The sequence below is a fragment of the Python bivittatus genome, unplaced genomic scaffold, assembly GCF_059951505.1.
Source record: "Python bivittatus isolate LINGU-HERP-01145 unplaced genomic scaffold, Pbiv_v1 ctg000080_np1212, whole genome shotgun sequence".
Classification (NCBI taxonomy): domain Eukaryota; kingdom Metazoa; phylum Chordata; class Lepidosauria; order Squamata; family Pythonidae; genus Python; species Python bivittatus.
Window position 1 is genome coordinate 88,467,874 of NW_028277035.1, and position 21,939 is coordinate 88,489,812.

Here is a 21,939-nt window from a genome sequence, read left to right on the forward strand (position 1 = left end):
TAGGAACTCACCCAGTATGCTACTAGCTAGTGTATATTGTTTGTACCAAGCCACCCCAGGCTATGTGATTTCTTCATAGGCATACTATAGCTAGGGCTACTAGATCTGGACTCCAACAATCCAGTTGATCAGTAGGTGGCTATGAGGAGATCTCTTTGCTGCCATCTAGTGGGTCTCCAGATGTTTACATCACAAATCAACAGGCTAATTTTAAAACTGTTATCTATCCCACTACTCCAGCTTCAGATGACATCCTTAGCCATGGAGAAATCACAGATCATAATTAAAGGATCTTATGGGATGCAATAGATGATGGTGGCAAGCCAACCACATTAATCTTCTAAGTGGCTTAGTAGGTCACATAGACATGTTCTCTGAACTTGGTGTGATTTATTCTCAAGGAACTGTAAGTAAAATTACAGCTTATTTTTGGTCCTCATTACCCATTCATACATCCATCTTTGACAGAAAGCACCGTTGTGTGGGTGTAACTATCCTCAATGAGCATACTGGATTTTACCAGACAAGCATGGGCAGCACTGCAATTTGAGCCTCTCCTTTCTTTCTCGCACAGCCCTTCGGACCTTGTTTCAATTACCATTTTGACCGATGCAGACCATAGCAGATAAGTTTGCCTTCCTTTTGTCTGGCTAGCCGCCCCTGCCAACAAAGAATTCCTCTTTTTGTTCCGTAATTTCTTGGGTCTTAAGATTTTGGCTGCTTCTCAAGACTTGGCCTGTTTCTTGCCAGTTTCTAACTAGCCGTGGGGCTGCTAGCGAGCCCAGGGAGGGCACTCGGATGACGACAGCCCCATGGCATGATGGAATTCCTCACCGTTACTAACAGAGGCACGATTCTTTCACCCTGTCACAACCTCAGGGAGCTTTATCTGCAGAGGACGTGCTTTCGTAGAGGAATTATGTTCTTTGCCTCTGGATGGCATTCCGCATTGCAAAGTGTCTGCAAAAAGATTTTCTGGGATTTAGCAGAAGAAAAGGAAAAAGCAAACCTTTTATGGCATACGCCTGTGCTTTTAACAGCTGCTTGACGCGTAGAAATGTAACAAGTGAAACTTTTTCCAACACTTAATTTCTAGCTGGGAAAAGCTCAAGCCAGTAACTTTCTTTTATTCGGCTGCAGATAAAGATGCAGTAATCGGGCAAACCCAAGAGAAGATGAAGTTGGCTGTTCTTTATTTTGGCATGAGCTGTTCTCTTTATAAGTTTATGACCTAGGAAATGTGTACTGCATTGCCCTTTTCATTTTTCTGTAAGAGAGTAATACAGCTTTCAAATTTCTCCATCCTGATTTTGACGGTTTCCCAATTTTAGGATGGTGGACAAATATGACTTGCAAATATAGAGCAAGCCACTTTCATTGCATAAACAAAACAATATTTTTACATCCAGGAGTGCCACCCTCTTGTTCTATAATCACAGTCACTAATACAGATTAGAAGCCCTGCTTTCTCCAAATGCTTGGAAATAAAAAGACAAAAAACTATGCACTGTAGGTATGTTAAAAAGAATGCAAATGATAACTAATGTGCATTAAACAGACACAACTTTAGGCATGTATGTATGTATGTATGTATGTATGCATAAAATAAGACATCGGAAATCCAAATGGCTTCTAGAGGTCAGCAAAAGGAAATTCTTCATCCTTTGCTGCTATCTGGTAGCTGTTTGGATGTCTGCAGCCAATACTGGTAGCCCTAGTAAACAAACGTGAGGTTTAAGTGACATCAGTGCAGAATGGTAGGTCAAGGTCCCCTCCGGAAGAATAAGAGGAGTTTAACCCCTCTCTTATAACCATCAGTAAATTTGGGTGGATGAGAATGGAGAACCAGCGTAAAGATAACATTAGGCAAGTAGGTTATCCTTCTACAGCTGAATTTATTTTATGATGCTGTTTCCAAATGGCAGGTGTTGGGTGACTTGGATTCAGATGAGTACTCTAGTGGGGGCAAAAACTGTCAATGTTGGTTACTCTAAAATAAAACTGAACTGTAAGATCATGGGAGACCCCTCAGTTTATCAAGGGAAGCAGTGTTGGAGGCCAGTGAAAGTGAGACCCATGTTTAGTGGTCAGGCAATTATTCTGTAGGGTGGTGTTTCTCAACCTTGGCAACTTTAAGATGGGTAGACTTCAACTCCCAGAATTCCTCAGCCAGCCATGGGAGTTGAAGTCCACACATCTTCAAGTTGCCAAGGTTGAGAAACACTGCTGTAGGGAGAAGAAGCTGAGTTCAGTTTCCAGCATCTCCAGAAAATTGGTCTGCAAAGTAGTTACACGTTGCATTGGGAACTTGTGATATGATGAAGTTAATTTACCTGTGGCTTAATGTTATTTCTTGGTTTGTGGCTTAGAGTAATGGGAGACACAGATATTGTGACTGGCAAATCATAGTTTATATCTTAATATTAGATATGATATTATTATATTATGGTTCAGCAAACACAGTTTAGCATAATTTATGAAGCCAAGCACTGTAAGCTAACATGGAGAAAACATATCGCTACTCAAGGGGCCCTGAATGCTCAACGTTACTGGAGAAATTTGCCTGATTCTTTCTGGTTTTAGCCAAATCAGGTGCCCCAAAGTCTTTGAAATCAACAGCGAAGAGGCCCAACATTTGTGTGGTTTCATAGTGCTGTAATGAGAAGCTTCCTTCATCATCTATATCTGCTAACCCTAGGAATGTGTAAATGGTAAATACTAGAGAAGTCCAGCTATAGGTGTGTTCTTGTTGTTTTTAATGCCTGGGAGCAAACTTTATGGCTTGAATAGCGTACCTGATTTGGGAGTAGTGAAATGAAGCTCCCCCTGGCAGAAACTGCCTGCTGTGTTTTTCCAAAGGAAGTCATTAACAAGTCCTGAGGTATGAATTTATGGAGTTGCCACCGTTACAGTGGAAGGCCTGTTTTCACTCTTCACCTCTCTGTGCCAAATGCCTTTAAGCAACCTCCTATTGCATTCAGCCCACCTCCAGTCCATCCCCTCTCTAGTTGCCTCGACCTGAGGAATGTTGCCGAAAAACATTCCTGTTACTGATTTGAGCTTTATCTCCTACTTTTGTAGCCACATCAGGGCTCTAGAAGGCCTGCAGAAATATATTCCAGAGGGATGTTGGTGCAAAGGAAGGTATCACCTCCCCCCACATGGCTCCCAGATTCTGGAATGCATTCCCATGGAAATTGCATCTGGTCCCCACTTTTTCCACATGTGTAAAAATGGATCCCTTTTACCAGATGTTGAGTTGCTAAATTACTTTAGTGTTAATTGTGTTGTCAATTTTAATCTGTGTTATATTCTGCTGCTCAATTTTGTTAGCCCCTTTGAACACTTTTAGAATAGTGGGAGATAAATAAAATACACAAACAAGGGCTCATTCTGTTAAATCCAGAGAGGGATATGCTGGGGAAAGAATTATAATCTCCAACCAAGGCTATGAGTGAATTGCAAATTAACTTCAAGTTGAAGTGATGTGATCATGGTCTCTGACTTTTTGCTTGCCTTTGTCTTGGAAGAAATAATTGCTGAAGATCTTATACGTCTTGTAAGTCAGAGATGCCAATTTTTGTAGTAGCAGTTTTGTAAAGAGCCTGTGCTGTTAGAAACAAAATATTACATCTCAGGATTTTCCTCTTTCTACATCATTCTTGTTTTTCAATTATTTCTATTTGATTTTCACATGTTTGCAAAGCTAAATCACTTTTACCCTAAGGTAATTAATAATGGTGACAGACGTAGGCTGAAAAATTCTTCATTTCTCCTTGCTTACAGTAACCTGAGCTCCTCAAAAGCACATAAAAAAACAGGGACTTTGTTCACACAACTGTGGCCATGACTTTTGGGACACCCTGTCTCCACAAATGTCCCTGATAGTTGCCTGCCATATAGAGAGTCTGTCATAGAAACATGAAACAGTCAAATCAAATATAGTTACTTTCATATAACATGCTAAACTGGGTTTAATTAAAGACAGTTCTATTTTCTCATAATGCAACATGCCCAAACAAGTCTAATGTTATGGTTGAATATGATGGCCTGATTCACATAATACATTTAGATAATGGCTAAGTTCCCACAATGTGCTGAACTTTCAACCATCCAACACTATTTTTCCCCTCAAGTAGCATGTTCTGTTGAATTCAGCCATTGGGTGATTGTATGTACTCTCTAGAGCAGGGTTTCTCAACCTTGGCAGCTTTCAGATGGGTGGACCAACTCCCAGAATTCCTGAGCCAGCCTTGCCGGCTGGGGAATTCTGGGAGTTGAAATCCACCCATCTGAAAGTTTGCCAAGGTTGAGAAACCCTGCTCTGGAAACATCCAGTGGCTGGGACAAGGGGACTTGGTGTAATTCCCCAGTGTCTTTTAAGATTGGGGCAGGGTGTAAATATTGTAAAATAAATAAAAATTAAAATTTTTACTTTTTGTCAGCGTCACCTGTTCTCCCCCTCCGACATTGAAGCTGTCTTTCAGCATCAATCTCCTTGCCCTCCAAAGTGTTTCAGGACTCTTTGCCGTCCATTTCAATAGCTTCTTTTTGCAAGGATATCGAGCGTAGCCTGCTATTTTTGTCCTATCGTCCTCAAACGATCTTGAGATAGAATGCACCAGACCTCAGTGGCTCCATTGCTAACTCTTTCTGTTGACTCCCCCAGCTGCACTCCATCTTCAGCACATAAATTTTCGCTCCTTTATATATCCAAATCCATTCCAGGGTATCTCTTTCCAATCTGAAGAGGCTCTCCTAAAAATACAACTTATTTTCCCATTTTATGGCCAAAGAGGGGGTTGACTATTAATCAGAGTGCTTGGGAGTTGTCATCTTTCACCACTACTCTTTATCACAGTGTTTCTCGACCTTGGCAACTTTAAGATGTGTGGACTTCAACTCCCAGAATTCCCCAGCCAGCCTTGCTGGGGAATTCTGGGAGTTGAAGTCTACACACCTTAAAGTTGCCAAGGTTGAGAAACACTGCTTTATCAGCTCTTTGCAGTGCTGATCTTTAGAGACACTTGTGTTCAGCCTCACTGGGAAAAATCTTTGCTGGCTGATTTATGTACATCAAATTTGTTAAAGCACAAGTGTAGTTTGGGCTTCTTCCCCCAGAAAGCTGGAAATCCTCTCAGTAAGGAACAATTTGGAAATGACATGTCTGCAAATGCTCTGTGACTAGACAAAGGAAATATTTCTCCATCCCTGGCACATTTTGTTTAACCTCTTATCCAGCTGTTGAAATAAACAGGCAATTGATTTGCTGCACAGGGAGTAAGGGAACAGCTGGCCAACAAGGCTGTCACTTGTGCCCTTCCCCGTACCTCTAAGACGCCTGGGTTCCCGGAGCTTTCTCCTTTACAGGAATTACATCATTTGCACAATGATATCGTGGGGCACATGGCATCATTATGGCCTGTACAAAACACTTACGTTGGGAAAGAAGCTGAGAGAAAAGTTTGGGATGGGAGTCCGTGGTGCAACAAGGTCATTTTACTCCTGGACTTAATGCTTTTATGGAAAATCCTCTTAATTTGGGAATAAAACCATTTTGTTTTCGAAAATCTCTGTGGGAAGGGAGGGAGGGAGGGAGGGGTCATCTGTAATTCCATACATGCTCACCCCGCCAACTGTTGACTATAAAATGCTTTAAAAATATAAGAAGGAGGGAAGACTGCACAATCAGCAGACCCTGGCGTGCCATTTATTTTTATTTAATTTAATGGATTTATAAGGCCACCCAGCTTGTGACTCTGGACCATCTCAAGCCTGCTATTGACGATGGGCTTATATGCTGCTTTTCGTATCATCTGCACTCTCTGGTGATCACTTGGGCCCTGCCTTGGCTGCGTGGCCCTGGATCTCCTCCCTGAGGTCTGGTCCATCCTGCCTCAGAAAATGGGGGACATTAGTGTTTTTGGAGTGGAGCTAATTTCAGAATTCTGACTTGGTCTTTTCTCAGTTGGCGATGGGAGGTTTGTGTCAGCATCAGCATAAGGAGTCCCATCAAATCTGCAATTTTTACATCCAGGTTGATTGCCCCTTTTGAGTTTCCGCTGGTAGAATCTATTATCTGGATCCAGTTGAGTAAAAATATTCATGATTCCAAGGGATGACCTACTGATTTCCAACTCTTAGCTTCCACCTTGATTTCCTGCTCTTTAAAAAGTAGTAACAGTTGTGCAATTCCACCTTCTGGGTAGCTGTTCTTCCTCCTGTCCCTTGGTCTTGTTTATTCTCTCGTCACAATGTATTAGGGCTGAGTGAGCAGAGTTGCACAAAATGGCATGGAGAAAATGCAAAACAGCACATCCTGGGGGGTATGGCAGGCAGGGGGTGCGTGGGGGAGAGAGAATCGCACAATTGCACACTCCGGGTTGGGATTGCAACCACTGCTTTCCTGTTTTATTTCTTCCCCATTGTGGCTTCATTTGTTCAACTGCGTAATTGTGTTTGAATCCACATGAGTCAACAAGGATGACAGCCCCACAGTTGGTACTGCAATATTTTATTCATTTCTGTTTTTATCCTGCTTCTGCATTGCTCACATTCTCCGATCTTCCTTTCTTGTGTGGGTATGTTTGTTTTAAAGCTATACTATTTATGGAGGGTGAGGTCCTTACCTGAACATTTGGCTGTTTCTCTTAAAGAGCATGGTGGGCAAGAGAAAACTATCACTTCCATATGCCTTGTTTATCAGCTCTGTGGCTGGCACTGGATGTAACAACAAGCTGGACGACAGTGGGCTTGCTATTTTATTTCTTCATTTAATTTAAGGACATCATACCAAAAAAAATTTCTTGCTGAATCAGAGCAAAAGGCTATCCAGTCGATTCTGGGTTGCATGTTTCGGGTACCTCTAGAAAGCCTCCCACAGTGTTCATTAGAACATTACCTCTTTACATTACAGGTAGTCCTTGACTTACGACCATTCGTTTAGCAACTGTTCAAAGTTACCACAGCACTGAAAAAAGTGACTTATGACCGATACTTGCACTTACAACTGTCGCAGCGTCCCCGTGGTCATGTGATTATGATTTGGGTGCTTGGCAACTGTTGCGCATTTACAACAGTTGCAGTGTCTTATGGTCATGTGATCGCCATTTGCGACCTTCCCAGCTGGCTTCAGACAAGCAAAGTCAATGGGGAAGCCAGCATGGAAGGTTGCAAGTCGCGGTCACATGATATTTCGCTTAATGACTGCAGCAAAAAAGATTGTGAAATCGGGTGTGGTCACGTGATGCCTCACTTAACGAGCACACTGCTCAACACCGAATTTTTCAAGTCCCTATTGTGGTTGTAAGTCGAGGACTACCTGTAGAGGTATGACTATCCACCACTGATAGTTAAATATTTTAGTACAAACTCTCCCTTTTCAAAACCTCAAAATGTCTAAGATCTAAACAGCAATAATAACTGGACTATTCCATGGAAAACCACTCAAAAGCCATAATTGGATAGTACCTTTATTAGGACCAACCAAAATGGCACAAGAAAGTGTGCAAACTTTCAGGTTCTGCAGATCACATACACACACACACATGTGCATACATACCAATTAACATTTTAAGAAAAAAGAAAACAAGAAAAATATGCAACTAGCAGAAAAAATAAATGGTATGTTACTGGCCATATCTATACTGTATCTTGCATCTTCATCTAGTAATAATGAAACTCTCAGGATAATATATACACCTTTCCTTCCTTTCAGCTCTCAGAGCAGAGAGATACAGATGTTAACATTGTGTCACGCCCCCCGGGTACAAGATTTTCCATGACTTTGAACCACATAGAATAACATCTAGATACTGACGTTTGATGAATCCCAGTAGGACGAACTGGTCATGTGGTGCCTCCTGGTGGTCAGTTTACCAGTAAGAGTGGACATCTCAAGGAGTGTACCATCAGTGAGATAGGCTCACCTCACCCAGGGGTGGGACAGCATGGCCAGGTTCTGGTGCTAAGCGATAACATGATGATTTCTTTGGTTTTTGTTGTGTGAACCCACCTATTCTGGCTTGTGAACTATGGTTTAGCATGTTGTATGGATCCATACAGTTGTGGTTTACTCAAAGGGTCCATAAATCATGGCTTGGTTACTAGACTGCCAGTTCTTTGTGCTGGCATGCTTTGGCCAGAACTAAAATCTGTGGATTGTACAAAATGGGAGCATCTCCCCGTTCTTACTGCAGTTTCATAGCAGCCCTGTGAGGTAGGCTGGGTCTGAGCAGTGGTGTTCTTGCAAATTACAGAGCTAAACACAGCTCTCTCGCTCACACGCGCGTGTGTGTGTTTTAAACTTGCTTCCATTATGTAACCCCTAAGCAGTTTGGCCTGCCTCCATGACATCCAGTTCACAGCTACTTAAACTGTTTTCCATCTACCACCTCCACTTCACAGTTCTTCTGAAAACAGGAAATTGCTAGTTTTTTTGGGGGGGGGGGGAATAAGGGCAGGCAGGCGGAAATTATAGATCCAGCGGCCTCTCTGCACATGAGTAAAACTCAGGAAGTGGGTTACTGCGTTCAGCGAAGAAGGAAGGAAAGGACATAACCATGCGTCAGAAATGGGTTGGTGAAGCAAAGCTAAGAATAGGGCAATTTCTCAGTAAGCAAAAGAATAGAACATGGGATTATGGGATTCTTGAAACTCCCTACTTAGAAGAGAAAAAAAGTTTCTAGCCTTCACTTCTTTGAAAACATCTAGGCCACGTGGCTTTCAAAACTTGGAGTGCTCCAGAAATGCTACTGCATCTTCTGGGCCCTGTATGATGACCAGTTAGCCACTTGGCATGTTCTCCAGTTGTGATCCTGGTGGATGGATTTGGAGATCAGAAGTAAAAAAAGAAAATACTCAGCTATGAAAATCAGCATGGTCTAGGCTGGGTTCACATACCATATTAAGCCATGATTTCCTTAACCAAGTTACGTTGTTAAGCTAAAATTGATTGTGTTCAGGGGTGTCCGCAGTATGGCGGACACAACCATGCTATCAAAGCCCCACCCTTTTTTACATCCATTGTGACACATGTAAAAAAGAGGCAGGCCTTTGTGATCAAAGGTTGTGGTCACCATCTTGACTTCTTTGACCCTCTTGCAGACACCCCTGACTGGGTTCATGCTGAGCCTTCAACGACGACTGTCCTAATAAACCAAATTATGCCTTAGTTCAGTCACTGTTGGAGGACAGCTGTGTTACATTTGGCATTATTGTGACCCATTAAATGATTAACATATTTATGCAGTACGCCTGCCCCCATGAATAAAACTAATGATTTCATTGGGGTTAGGTTTAGGGAAGTTGTAATCTGTATATTTAATAAGAGCTTCCCATTTATAAAATAAAACTGCCTCATTGGAAATAAACAAAATGATCTTGGTTACTTTTGTGTAATTCCTGAAATCTAGATGTTATTTTTGAGATGGCCTACTTTATTTTTCACCTTGTCACCTTTATTTTTGATCAGTATTTACTCTTCATAACAGCAATGGTAGAAACCTCTGATATCCCAAACAGACTCCTGCTACCGAGTGTCTATGAGCATCGTTTTCTAGCTTAATTTTTTGTACTCCTTTGCATTGTGATCCAAAATTAAGGGAAGACACTGTTGGGAATTTTATTTTCATAAAAGTATCGAGAGAGACCTCAGAAAATTGTTCACTCTTGGTTAGTGCTTTAGCTGTCAATAGAGGGTCAAATGTTTCAAATATCACCAATTAATTCTTTTCTAGCAACAAAAATACTTGTGAAACCAAACAAGACCTAGTCTTCATCACACTCTCTTGATTTAGACTTCCTTTTTTCAGCCATCCTGATAGATTGGTTACCTTGAGATTTTGTCTGTAACCTACAAGGCATGGCTGGACCTGGACCTGGACCTGGTGTCACACAGAAGATATTTTTTCCATCCTAACTGGAAATGTCCATAATAAAACCTGGGAATACCTCTGTGTAAAGCAACTGCCATCTGGCCTGGGGCAGGGAGGGAAGAAATCAGAATTGGGGTTGGCTGGCCCCTTAGTGGTATGCTGTGGCCCCAGCGGCCTCTTGGATTTTTTAGCTTTTTTATTTTTTAATGTTTGGTTTTATAACTTTTAACTGTATTCATGTTTTTTAGTATGTTGTAAGCCGCCCAGAGTCCCCCATTGTGGGGAGATGGGCGGGGACAAATTAAATAAATAAATAAATAATAAATATGCTCTAACCTCTGAGATGGAGGCCTTTCAGCCCCCCTCAGCCCCAAACAGGTCCTAGCTGGTTTTGCCAAAAGTCAAAAACACAATTTCCCAACATTTTACAGCAGGGAACAACCAAACTATAGCTTTTCCTGAGATCCCACCATTAACTTCTCCTCAAAATCAAAGCAAAAAAAGATCTCAGAACAAGCATTGTTGATAGAAGATAGATTAAATGTGGATTGGAGATAACAAGGTTGACTCAGCTAGAATCTTTATCTGTGCTTCAATCCTTCTGTAGAAGCTTTGATCATTCACTTTTGACTCTTCTACAACATCTTTAAAAAACCAACCACTATTTCCTGGGAATGCTTCAAGAACCAGTCACTAATACACCAACCGAATGGTGGTTTGGGAGGTGGAGCAGGATGGGAAAAGCTTTGGAGATCCACAGGAGGAAGCTCCATCAAGGGTGCCCATAAGTTGTGGTCAAAAAGGGCAAGAAGGCAGCTGCAACAGTGCGATTGACCCTCTGCTGGTGTGATGTACATAGAAACAGATGGAAGTGCGATCACACTATCGTGGCCACTATCTTGATTTTTTTGACCATAGCCTGCAGAACCCCTGTATGGTCATCTCTCCTTGCTCCATCCTTGGTATTAACACCAACTGAAAAGGGAGGACAATTGCAACAGCTGATGGCTTCCAAGATGCAGGGTGCAGTAAGACTCTTTTAGACCTGGGCACATTTATTTTGTAGATCCTCCTTGCGATAATAATCCAGATGCTTAGGGTTATTCTTGGACCTATATTTTTCAGTAAACTCCAGGGAATAAGTCCCAATCGGTATACGCATAAGAAAGTAGTAAGACTATCTTAAATGTATTTAATTTTAGGATATACAAATTTTGATTTTACTATTACTTTTCGGATTTTCAGATTTATTTTTTAACTTAAAAAAGTTTTGTAAGCCCCAAAAGTTTCATTGGCCCTCTTGGGTCTAATGGAAAATTCTGGCATGGGACCTTAGTTTCCATAAAAAGCAAACACTTATTTTCTAGAGCAGGGGAATGCTGTCTGGGGAATTCTGGGAGTTGAAGTCCACACATCTTCAAATTGCTGAGGTTGAGAAACACTGCTCTAGATATACAGGACTCAAGAAAAATACATTCAGATTGGATCTGTTAGCTGTCAGATCTTTCCCTGGCCTACTGGGCTGGGGACCTGGGTGGCCAAATTATCCTGTGCCAATGGCACTGCTGGTTTGAGATGATGGGAGATGTAATCCACTCTACCTGGAATAGGGGGATGGAAAAAGGCTGACCTTGTACTCGTCCTTGAGGTGGGAGATTAATGTGTGTGGGAGGGAATAATATCATCATGCACAGTGTGATATACAGGAATGTTTCAGCCAGAAAAAAAGGAGAAAGAAGAGATTTTCCTGTTCTGAAACACTTCGTCCCCATCCACAGGTCTGAACAGCTCTTCAGAGGTCTTATTCCAGGCTGAAAAAGGGGCCTGAAGCAGACACACATACCCTTGATTTTTATTAATTTGTTTATTTGGCCACCCAGCTTGAAAGAGTGACTTTGGGCAGCTAACCTAGGTTAAAACACCAGGCAAATAAAAGCAATAAAAAGCAAATATATAAAAAAGCATAAAATGGGAATTAAGGATAAACCAGATTCTCATCTGATTTTCGGATCTTTGCTTAAGGATGTTTTAGTAAAGGAAATATTTGCTTTTAAACCGATTGGATTGATTTTGTTGTATTATCGTTGGGATCTGCTTTGAGGGAGATTTATATGGGACAGAAAGACAGTAGATGACTGTCATGAATTTTTTTAAGACCCATCCTAAAGTTTAAAAACATTTTTTTTTTAATCTGTTCAATTGTATCCGATTCTCAGAGACTGCCTAGACAAGTCCCTGCTGTTTTCCTGGCAAGGTTTTTCAGAAGTGGTTCGCCTGGCCTCCTCCTTCTTCCTAGGGCTGAGAGAGAGACTGGCCCAAGGTCCCCCAGCTGGCTTTGGGCCTCAGGCACGACTGGAGCTCACCGTCTCCCAGTTTCTAGCCTGGTGCCTTCACCACTACACCAAACTGGCTCTCTTTCATAACATTAAAATCTAGTAAAGCCAGATATAGTTAAAGAAGCATTGTAAAAATGTACCAGACAAGACTCATAGGACCTCAGCCGTAAAAGCCAGGGCTCACTTAATTCATCAGTAATATTGCAGCCAGGAAAATGAACGAAGAGAGAGATAAAAGCAAAAAATGCAAACCATTGCAACAAGATAGCATAGCTAGGAGGAATACAATAATATGCATCTCATTAACTGTCCTTACAGCCAACAAAAGCATCCTTAAAAAGAAAGTGAGATGACAGAGCAGTGGAATCTGGTTCAGGAGGTGGCCAGTGAATTTTCTACAGCAAAGAACTCTGCAGGATAGGAACTTTTTCTTTCCTAAAAAAATATCTATGATAGAAACAGGGCTTTCCTTTCCCTAGATCTTGGGTAAGAGGGAAGAACAGAGGAAAAAAGATATTTCTTATGGTTGTTATCTTTCCTTCTTATTTATATATATAAGGCTGTGTAACTCAAAAACAACGTGACTCTGGGTGGTGTGCAACAAAAATAAACTTTAACCAGAAAGAAATAATCATACATCATTAAAAATAACCCAATATATAAAATGGGGAGCCGAAAGGTTGTTTATTAAACAACCAGAGGGGGATTCCTCTCAACTAGAGTCAAATGCTTGGAGAAAAGCCAGGTCTTAACCGCATTTCTAAAGGCCAGCAGGCTTTCCTGCCCTCCCATGATTTCACAGCAACCCTGCAAAATAGGCCAGGCTAAGATACACTGACAGGTGCAAGGCTTTCAAATAATGGTGTCCATAATAAGCAGTGATAACAACATGTCACCATGCAATTGGTACATTATGTCATACGTCATGATTTCTGATACAAGTACACACGGACTTTCCACCCAAGTTTTCCAGTGACTGTTACGCCAGAGAAGATAGGAAATTGGGTCTCTCCTGATCTATTCCCAAGATCTCCATAAAAGGAGCTTGGCATCTGTGTGCTTAGACATTTAGAGTTCTAAAGGCAAACACCAGTGTCTTGAATTAGACTTGAAAACAAGCAAGCAATCAGTGCAGTTAAATTCAGATTATTTATTTATATTGTTTGTTTACAATATTTATAACTCACTCCAACAAAAAACAGCAAAATGAACAATAATACAAATCCCTGGATGAATGACCTAGACAGACAGAGTCTACGCTGGCAAGATATAGCCTGAAATATGTCAGGGCACGCACAGAGGGCTTTAAAGATTACAACCAGCACTTGGAATTGGGCCCAGAAACATACTAGTAAACACTAGTAACCAGAAAAATCACTGTTATTCCAAATGGATGAGATCATGCCATCAATAGTCTCATGTCTGTGTTTCATAGCAGCTACAGCTTCTAGATTGTCTTCAAAGGCAGCCCCAGGTTGACTATGTTGCAGTAGCCCAACTGAATGGCAATCAAGGCACAAATTCCTGTCAACAGGGCAGATTAGTATTATGGGCTTCCCCTCCGTTTTATGCTGGTGTAAGCCAGATGGAATTCTGCTTCCTATGCCAGCGTTGGCAGCATTTGGAGGGCTAGCTCTGCTATACAGCCATTGAAGTGATCAGGTAAGGAGACTAGCCAAGCCAAGAATTCTAGTGGCTAAACCTGTGTTGGTGGAAGGCAAGAGAAGAAGAGGATGACCAGCAGCCAGGTGGATGGACTCCGTTACAGTGGCGATGGGGGCACCATTGGAAGACCTGAGGGACCAGGTTAGGGACAGATCAGCATAGAGAAAATCTCTTGCTAAGAGTCGACACCGACTTGATAGCACATCAACAATCAATCAACCAACCTTTTTTGATGGTGAACAAAGGGCTCAGCAATTAGTCCTTATTGTAGATGTTGTCCACAAAGCAAGTAGAAGAAAAGGTCCCAGCAACAACTCTGCAGTAGCAAAACAACCATGTTGTCATTTCTTGAGTAAGTTACAAACAAGTAACTTACCACCCCAGCTCCTTCTATGTGATTAATGAACTCCCCTTCCTTATCTCTCATCTATCCAAAGTAATAATATTACAGTTATAGCAACATATGGTTGGTTTCTGTTCACACATCCTCAAATGGCGTGTGCATGTCAACCAGCTATGTGTTACTATAATCCAGAGTTTACCAACCTGGGCAATGCTGAGATATGTGGACTACAACTCCCAGAATTCCTCAGCATGGCCATTGCTATGAATTCTGGGAGTTGAAATCCACACATCTCAACGATGCCCAGGTTGGGAAACACTGCTATGATTGAAGCATTGTCACTTGTAAGACAACTGGTTTCAAAACAGAATTCATTTTGTAGATGTTCACAGGCAAAAAAAAGAGGTCCCTGCTACAAGGGAATTTCCAGTCTAAAACTGGCAATGGAAGAACCAAGCAGGGGGGAATTAAAAAGAAATAGAGCAGCCATCTCCACCCTTATGTCCTTCATGTGTATAGCCCTATGACTGCCATCATCTGCAAGCCACCTTCAGCACTGGCCACGCTCAGAAGGATGCAAGCTGTAACTTAATATATTTGGAGGGTGCAGATCTGGAGAAAGTTGGAACATATAAAAAAAAAGGAAACATCAGCAGTGGTATTTAAGCATGCTTAGTGCTGAGGACATACATGCAAACCAAAAGAAACAAAAGAAAATGCAGCCAAATGCTTATAATGTAAGATGGTTTTATTCAGGATGTTCAGGAATTTGCTTAGCTAACTTACTGAGATATTTTCTTTTGTTGTTAATCCCTCCAATCTCCCTGTCCCCCAGCAAGATACAACTGGGCTGTTTTCAGTTGTGGCTTCCCTAGTATGTTTTCTTCTCCCAAAAGGTCTTTTCCACTTCTGCAAATCCCAGGGTTTCCCTCACCTTGCTGGAAGTTCCTAATGCAGATGAATGACGCTGTTTGTGGCTACCTGAGCATCCACATTGGAAGGGGGGAAGACCTCTTACAACTGTTTCTCCAACAAAGGCGGGTACTTTGGGGCAAGGCTTGTATGGTGCAAGCACTCTGCTTCCTCACGAAGCACCCTGCCTTCTTTCTTTCCCTTTACTTCTTCCCATCTCATACACATCTGGGTTTGCAGTTCTGCCACTGGGCATCTCCGCCCACACCAGCAGCATCTCTGCTCCCCCTCCCCGCCACAGCAGCTGCTCTGCCCCACCCGGAGGCCTGCCCCCCTAAGGAATGCACCAGGTCTGAGTCACCCACTCAGGCTCTAAATAAGGCCAGAGGAGCCTGGTAGGGGTGGGAGGACCAGGGCAGCTGCTTGACGCTACATCTTGAGAGAAGCTCACAGAACCTCCCTTCCCACAAATGCTGCCACAGCAAAGGGAAAAAAACCCAGCAGAGTCTGGTTCTCGCAGAATAAATGCTTTGCTATCCAAAAGCTAATGAAGAACCAAATGCCACATACCCCTTTTGTACTGGTAGCTCCAGACTTTCTTCTTCTTCTTCTTCTTCTTCTTCTTCTTCTTCTTCTTCTTCTTCTTCTTCTTCTTCTTCTTCTTCTTCTTCTTCTTCTTCTTCTTCTTCTTCTTCTTCTTCTTCTTCTCCTTCTCCTTCTCCTTCTCCTCCTCCTTCTCCTCCTCCTTCTCCTCCTCCTCCTCCTCCTCCTCCTCCTCCTCCTCCTCCTCCTCCTCCTCCTCCTCCTCCTCGTCAACTCTTAGCAACCACACGGGTTTTTCTCCATCTTCTTCTTTAAGCCCTCCAAATGCTAACCCTGCTCAGTCAAAGGTTGGCTAAGTGCTGCAACCAGAGCAACAGTGTTGGTGGCCAGAGCCTAGTTTGTCCAATAAACAACTATGCCAATCCCAACTCAGCTGTGAAAGTTTGGAAGAAATTAGATTTGACATAGGGGGTCCTAAGAGGGACTGATGGCTCTGAATTGAATTGGGGTTATGATGCTTGGGGAAGAAGACCTAACTCTTTACTCTTTTTCTAAAATCGCCCTTGGTAGCTAAGTTCATATGGCAAGCCTACCCAGGGTAAACAGTGGTTTGCTTGATTAATTCAGTTTTCTGAGTTCACACAAGACAGGGAACAACAAATCATTCCACACAGGCTGCATTTGCAGAGTATCCTGGGCCAAAAGGTGGGTGGCTACTCAGTGGTTCAAGTGTGTTGTGAAAACAGAGCAGTGTCTTGACCCACTGAAATGGAATGTGGTGCAAACTCTTTTCTGCTGATTTCTTCTGATCAAGTGGGTGTTAGCTGAACACAAGCCAGACTGCTTCTCTTCTCCTTCCCCTTTCTCTGTACCTTCAATTACCTTGTGGAGCAAGTGACTATTTCAGAGCCTAACTTAACCACACAGAAGTTTTTGTGACCCAAGGCAAAAAAATGTTCCTCTGATGTAGGTTCTTTGGAGACAGTGTGAGAAAAAAGTCAACCAAGTCTCTCTCTCTCTCTCTCTCTCTCTCTCTCTCTCTCTCTCTCTCACACACACACACACACACACACACACACACAAGAATTAATTTTGGTTAGTGCCCAATGCTTTCTGCCAACCTGGTTTTTTTTTTTTTTTTAAGTAGTGAAAGGGATCATAGATCGCAAGGGATAGTGGCAGAACAACCAGAACAGAAGTGTCTGCCTTTTACTGAATTATATGGACATTCTGATCGGGAAAATGAAACATTCAGTAAAAGGAGGCCTTGAGTGTGTCAATCATTTCAGGTCCTTTGCACCCACTGCAACATTAAAAAAAACACGACAGGGATCCACAAGCACCCTAACCCCATGGCTTGAAACCCAGATGTCCCTCTTATCTGCAGGGGACTCTGGGAGCTGTTATCCCACCCATCTAGAAGGCGTGTGATTGGGAAGATTGGTTCTTGTTTTATTAAGACCATTATTGAGGAATCCATGCTTCTTTGGACAATGCTGTAGCTTTAAGCCATAGCATTTTATTCATATGAAAACAAGCAAAAAGGTCTTTCTGGATTTCTTGTAGAGATAACATCATATTTAAAAAAGGAGTGAGGGCACACTGCCTTTGTATCAGATTAAGACATCACAAAAGGACCTTGAAACTAGGTCTAATAACATATTCCCTTTGCATCAGTTTGATTGATAGTTTTGCCAGCACATTTGAAGATCAAGTTGCTGTTAAACACAGCGGAGTTGTCTGAACCAGCCCTCCATTGCCCCTGCTGTCAACCTGATCTACAAACTAATCTCTGGACATGAACACGCTGCTGCTCCTCCTCCACCTCTACCCTTGTCATTAATAGACTTCACTTAATTGAGATTAGCTTGGATTAATTCCCATGGGAACTGCTTGGGAAGGAGATAATGTCAAGAATCCCCTGTTCTGCTAAACTCTGGGCAGTGGGGCTGGGAAGAACCTGGACTGAAATGGGGAGGGGGCAAAGGCAGGATCCTTAAAACCAGTACAAGTAAGAGAACCATGGAGGTAGGACCTCACCTTTCTTGGGCAGAATTGATGAAACACTGCCAGCTTTCCAGTTAAAAATAGGCTTCCTGAGTTTGCAAACCTCAAGCCTGTGCAATTAATCATTTATAGAGTACGTTTGAAAGGGGTATAAATGAAGCGCTTGGTGTTTCTTGTTCGTGTCTTTTCTTTGCATTTTTTCTTGGTTTTTCTTATACCAATCAACCCTGGGAGACAAATGGAGCCAACAGAGACATTTCAAATTCTGGGAGCGTGTCCATGTAGGCTGAGAATTCTGTAAGTTGACATCCACATATCTTGAGTTGGGAAGGGTGCATAGATTGAGACTTCCCCACCTTACCCCAATTTTGCAAGTAGTATAGGAGAAAGCTTGGAAGGATTATTATCTGCATGCCCTTCTCTCATAAGAGGTGGAAAACAGGATCTTCAGCTAGGCTTGGCAGAATTCTTCTTATGCTTGGCTCCTCATAGCATGGAATTGGATTTCTAGGGCAAAACATTTTTTCTGCCACCCACCTCTTCCCGTTGCTGAGTTTTTAGCTTGCTGAGAAGCCACATAACCTGGCTCTAAACTCTTACCTCAGCTGTCTTAATATTGTGAATAATCTATTTCAGACTTTTTCATTCATTTGCTAAAGTTAAGTGTTGTAGTAGAAGATTCCTCCAGGCTTGTAAAATCCCAGTGCATACAATGATTCCTCACACAAAAGGTTGTCCCCATGCATAAGAACAAACGGAGCTCAAGATGGAATCTGCTACCAGGGCCCTGCACACAAACCCGCATTCATTAAAAGCATTCATGGGATACAGGAAATGTCTGCTGTACATGCTGACAGTCACTCTTTGTTACTTCACATTGTTTCTGAATGCCTGCTCCATAAGCTGCTGCCATCAAAGTAGGTGCCTCTCGACTGCCACTTGATCTCTGAGGCCAGGAAAAGCCCTTGACCCAGACTTTCCATCATGTTGGATAGCTTTTATTCTCAATAAGATCAATTCTGCAATCCTTTGCATGCTTATTAAGGAGTGCACCCATTAAGCTGTGCCTCTTGAGATCCAGCTGGAAAGCTTGAAAGAGGAGCTGAAGCTTAGGACTTGCTTTGTATCTAGAGTCCTAGCTCTAATCTTTGGCATCTCCAGGTACAGCTGGAAGATTCTTGGGAACTTCAAGAACAGGTGACAGTCGGGTCTATGAGACTGAGCTAGATGGACCAATTGCCTGACACAGCATTAGGCAGCTTGCCCAGAATTTGAGGTGTGTCAATTTGCCTCTCTGATCTCTGTCCCCTCCCACTATTCATTTACTTAACATTGTCAGCTCGCTTGGCAGAGTAAGTTTGTGCTCTTGCTATGTAGCACACCATACCGTGCAGACTGTTGACACGTACCACAAGTAGTGGCATTAACTGATCATCCTATGGGGAGACTGGCTTGAGATCAGGTAGACAGCCTACACGAATATCTTGGCTATTTATTTATTAAATTTATAGACCACTTGATTCCCAATGATTCTGGGCGGTTCTCATGGGGTCCTCTTCTTCCACTTGTTATTTCTGACTGCTGGACTTTCTTGCATGTCAAGCTGATGGATGACAAGGACAAATGATCTTAGAGTCACAGAATTGGGAAAGGTGATGAAATGGACCGCAAGGATCATCTAGTCCAACTCTCTGTAAAGGGCATGAAAACAAATTAAACCAACCCTGAGAGGTAGCTGTTCAGTCTCTTCCTAAAAATCTCCAGAGATGGTAAACCCATAACCTCGTCTCTCTCACACACAGAGATACCTTCTTCTGTCACAGGAGTGAGTGTGGGGCAGTTTAATATTATTTCCTCAAAGTTTATCACCTGCTGTACTTTCTACTCTGTATCTCTTACGCCTGGGGGTGGGCGGGCGGTAGTGTGTGACCTGTGATGGTGAGGAGATATCCTAAGAAGCCATGGAAGAAAGATTTATCTTGCTAAAACTTTGCAACCTCTTTTACCTATATGTTCCAGGACACTGCAACCCCCTTTGCTTGAAGCCCCTCGACTTTTTTTTTTTGTATCAAGCAAATTATGGTAAATCTTTTCAGGATGAGAACGGCCTAAAAAGCAGGACATAAAAGAGATTTGTTGCAATGCAGACATAATTGGGTATCTAATGTGCATCCTTTCCCTTAATTTAGTTCTCTAGAGGCCACACATAGTCAATTATACACTTTCCTTTCATCTCACTGGCCTTTCCAGATGTGTTGTCCTACAACCCCCATGAACCCATCCTGGATTAATCCCATGTTTAATCTTCCTGTGGCTCTAACTGTAGCTACTGTACAACAGGTGCAACTCAAACTCATTAAACCTTTATTTTCTGACAAGGCATCTTTTGCTTCCTAAGAAATGTAACCCCGGGAGTCTCACCAAAGTATATTCTAGCCTCCCTCCAAAGATCAAAAGACAAGTTACTAGTTGCAGGAACAGTTACTAGAAACTTTAATGACCATCCCTGTTGAATAGGGAGACTTAAACAGAAGCATATGTGTATCAGTAGCATTCATTTATTTACAATGAATATGACATAATTTACATCCCACCTTTCCTTGGGGAGCTCAAAGCATGGTATGTGGGGCATGGTCAGCTTACATTTCCCCAAGGCTTCCTCCATCTAGGCACCTTAAAGGGCCTGGTCTAAGAAGATTTAGCAGTAGATCAGTATTACGTGCCTCTTCAAATTGTTTTCTGGGCAATGTATCAAAGTGGTGAATATTGATCATTCTGTCTGACCTCCTAAATTGTACTAATGAAAATGAAGAAAGCTTGGGGATAACTAGAAATGGGTTGCTGTGTCAATATCCATGAATTTCTGGTGTTCCAAATAAATCTATGGGCTCCTTATTCTATAATCTGACCAGGATGTTCTTTACATCAAGTTCTGGTTGGCAATACTGTACCAGGATGTTACTTCAAGAACAAATAGCTCCTGCAGGCTAGAGATTGTCCTGCCACTATGGATACAACGTATGGGATGAGCATGTGGGAATAGAAGGGACCTGCTTGTACAGGTTGTCATCTTATTTTTACTTTACCTAGGACAGAGTAAATCTCATGAAATTAATAGAGCTTATTTTTGAGTATGCATGTATGAGATTTTACTGTTAATCTAGTGAAGGCTTTCTAACTGATGTCCTACAAATGTGAAGCCTTCAGTTCCAAAATTTACTCTGTTCTCTGGGGATTAAGAGGATGGAAGTCCATCACATTTGGATGGCATCTCAAAGGCATCAGATTAGGGAAGGCAAATCTAGTCTGAGATGGGCCAGATGTGAATGGGGTAACTGCAAGTATGGATCATGCTGTACAATTACTGTGGGACTTAGCATCCACCCACCCACCCACCTATTTCTCTCTCTCTCTCTCCCCCCGCCCCCCACAGCTTAAGATTTCATTCAGTGAAAACCAGCTGGAGAGGACTTTCCAATACCCATCAGAGAGTTCCCTACTGGAGGAGTTTGGGCCCCCAGAAGAGTCAGAGCCTTTGGTTAGCACAAATCCCCCCGGTGATGAGGAAGAAGAAGAAGAAGAGTTGCTGCTACTTCATCGTGGCCTCCCTGGCCTGCTCAGGACCAAACCACTTATTGTGGGTGAGTATCTGAGATCACCTGGAACTGCTTGGATTAGAGTTGATTGCAAAACCTTTCCCTAGTCATTCTTGACCCAGATCCAGTCTCTTTTTCTATGTTTTGAATTGTAGCTTGCAAGTTAGGCTAAAATGGACTGGCAACTGGTTCTGTTTATTGGAAAGAGAAGAAAAGCCTTGTAGACAACTGCCTTCTTACAGAGATTAAGGAGTTTTTACATATCTGTCTGTTGTTGGACTTGCAACAATGGATGCTGTATGTAATGCTCAAAAGCTTCCCTATGTACAAAAATCTCTGCACATCTTCATACAAAGTGGGAACTTTCAAACATTTTATAACAGAGCTGCAAGGGCTCACAAATGTCAACCCCTTGCTGATGCAAGAAAGCATATTCACTTAGCTAAATTCAAGACTTCGCTAAGTAATAATACAATCTATTTCCATGACAGACAGAGTTTTCAACAACCCTGAAGGAAGGCTGTCCCTGAGTATCAGTGTTATGATTCTAATGACTAGAAACATATATGGCAGTAGCAACAAAAGGAGAGCAAAGATTTTTTTTTAATTTGACCAATCTCCAAGCATTTGTAATTAAGGTCAGATGAAAATCCTAATATGCA

General features: G+C 42.2%; 1 protein-coding gene across 2 annotated transcripts in view; it reads left to right on the forward strand.

Moving 5' to 3' along the window:
• PPP1R18 (protein phosphatase 1 regulatory subunit 18) overlaps positions 1 to 21,939 on the forward strand; it is a 38,884-nt gene that overhangs the window by 14,405 nt on the left and 2,540 nt on the right. For both annotated transcript variants that reach the window (XM_007436569.4, XM_025172121.2), the window contains exon 3: positions 21,115 to 21,322. In XM_007436569.4, coding sequence (XP_007436631.1) covers positions 21,115 to 21,322 — 208 coding nt within the window. The remainder of the gene's footprint in view (positions 1 to 21,114; positions 21,323 to 21,939) is intronic.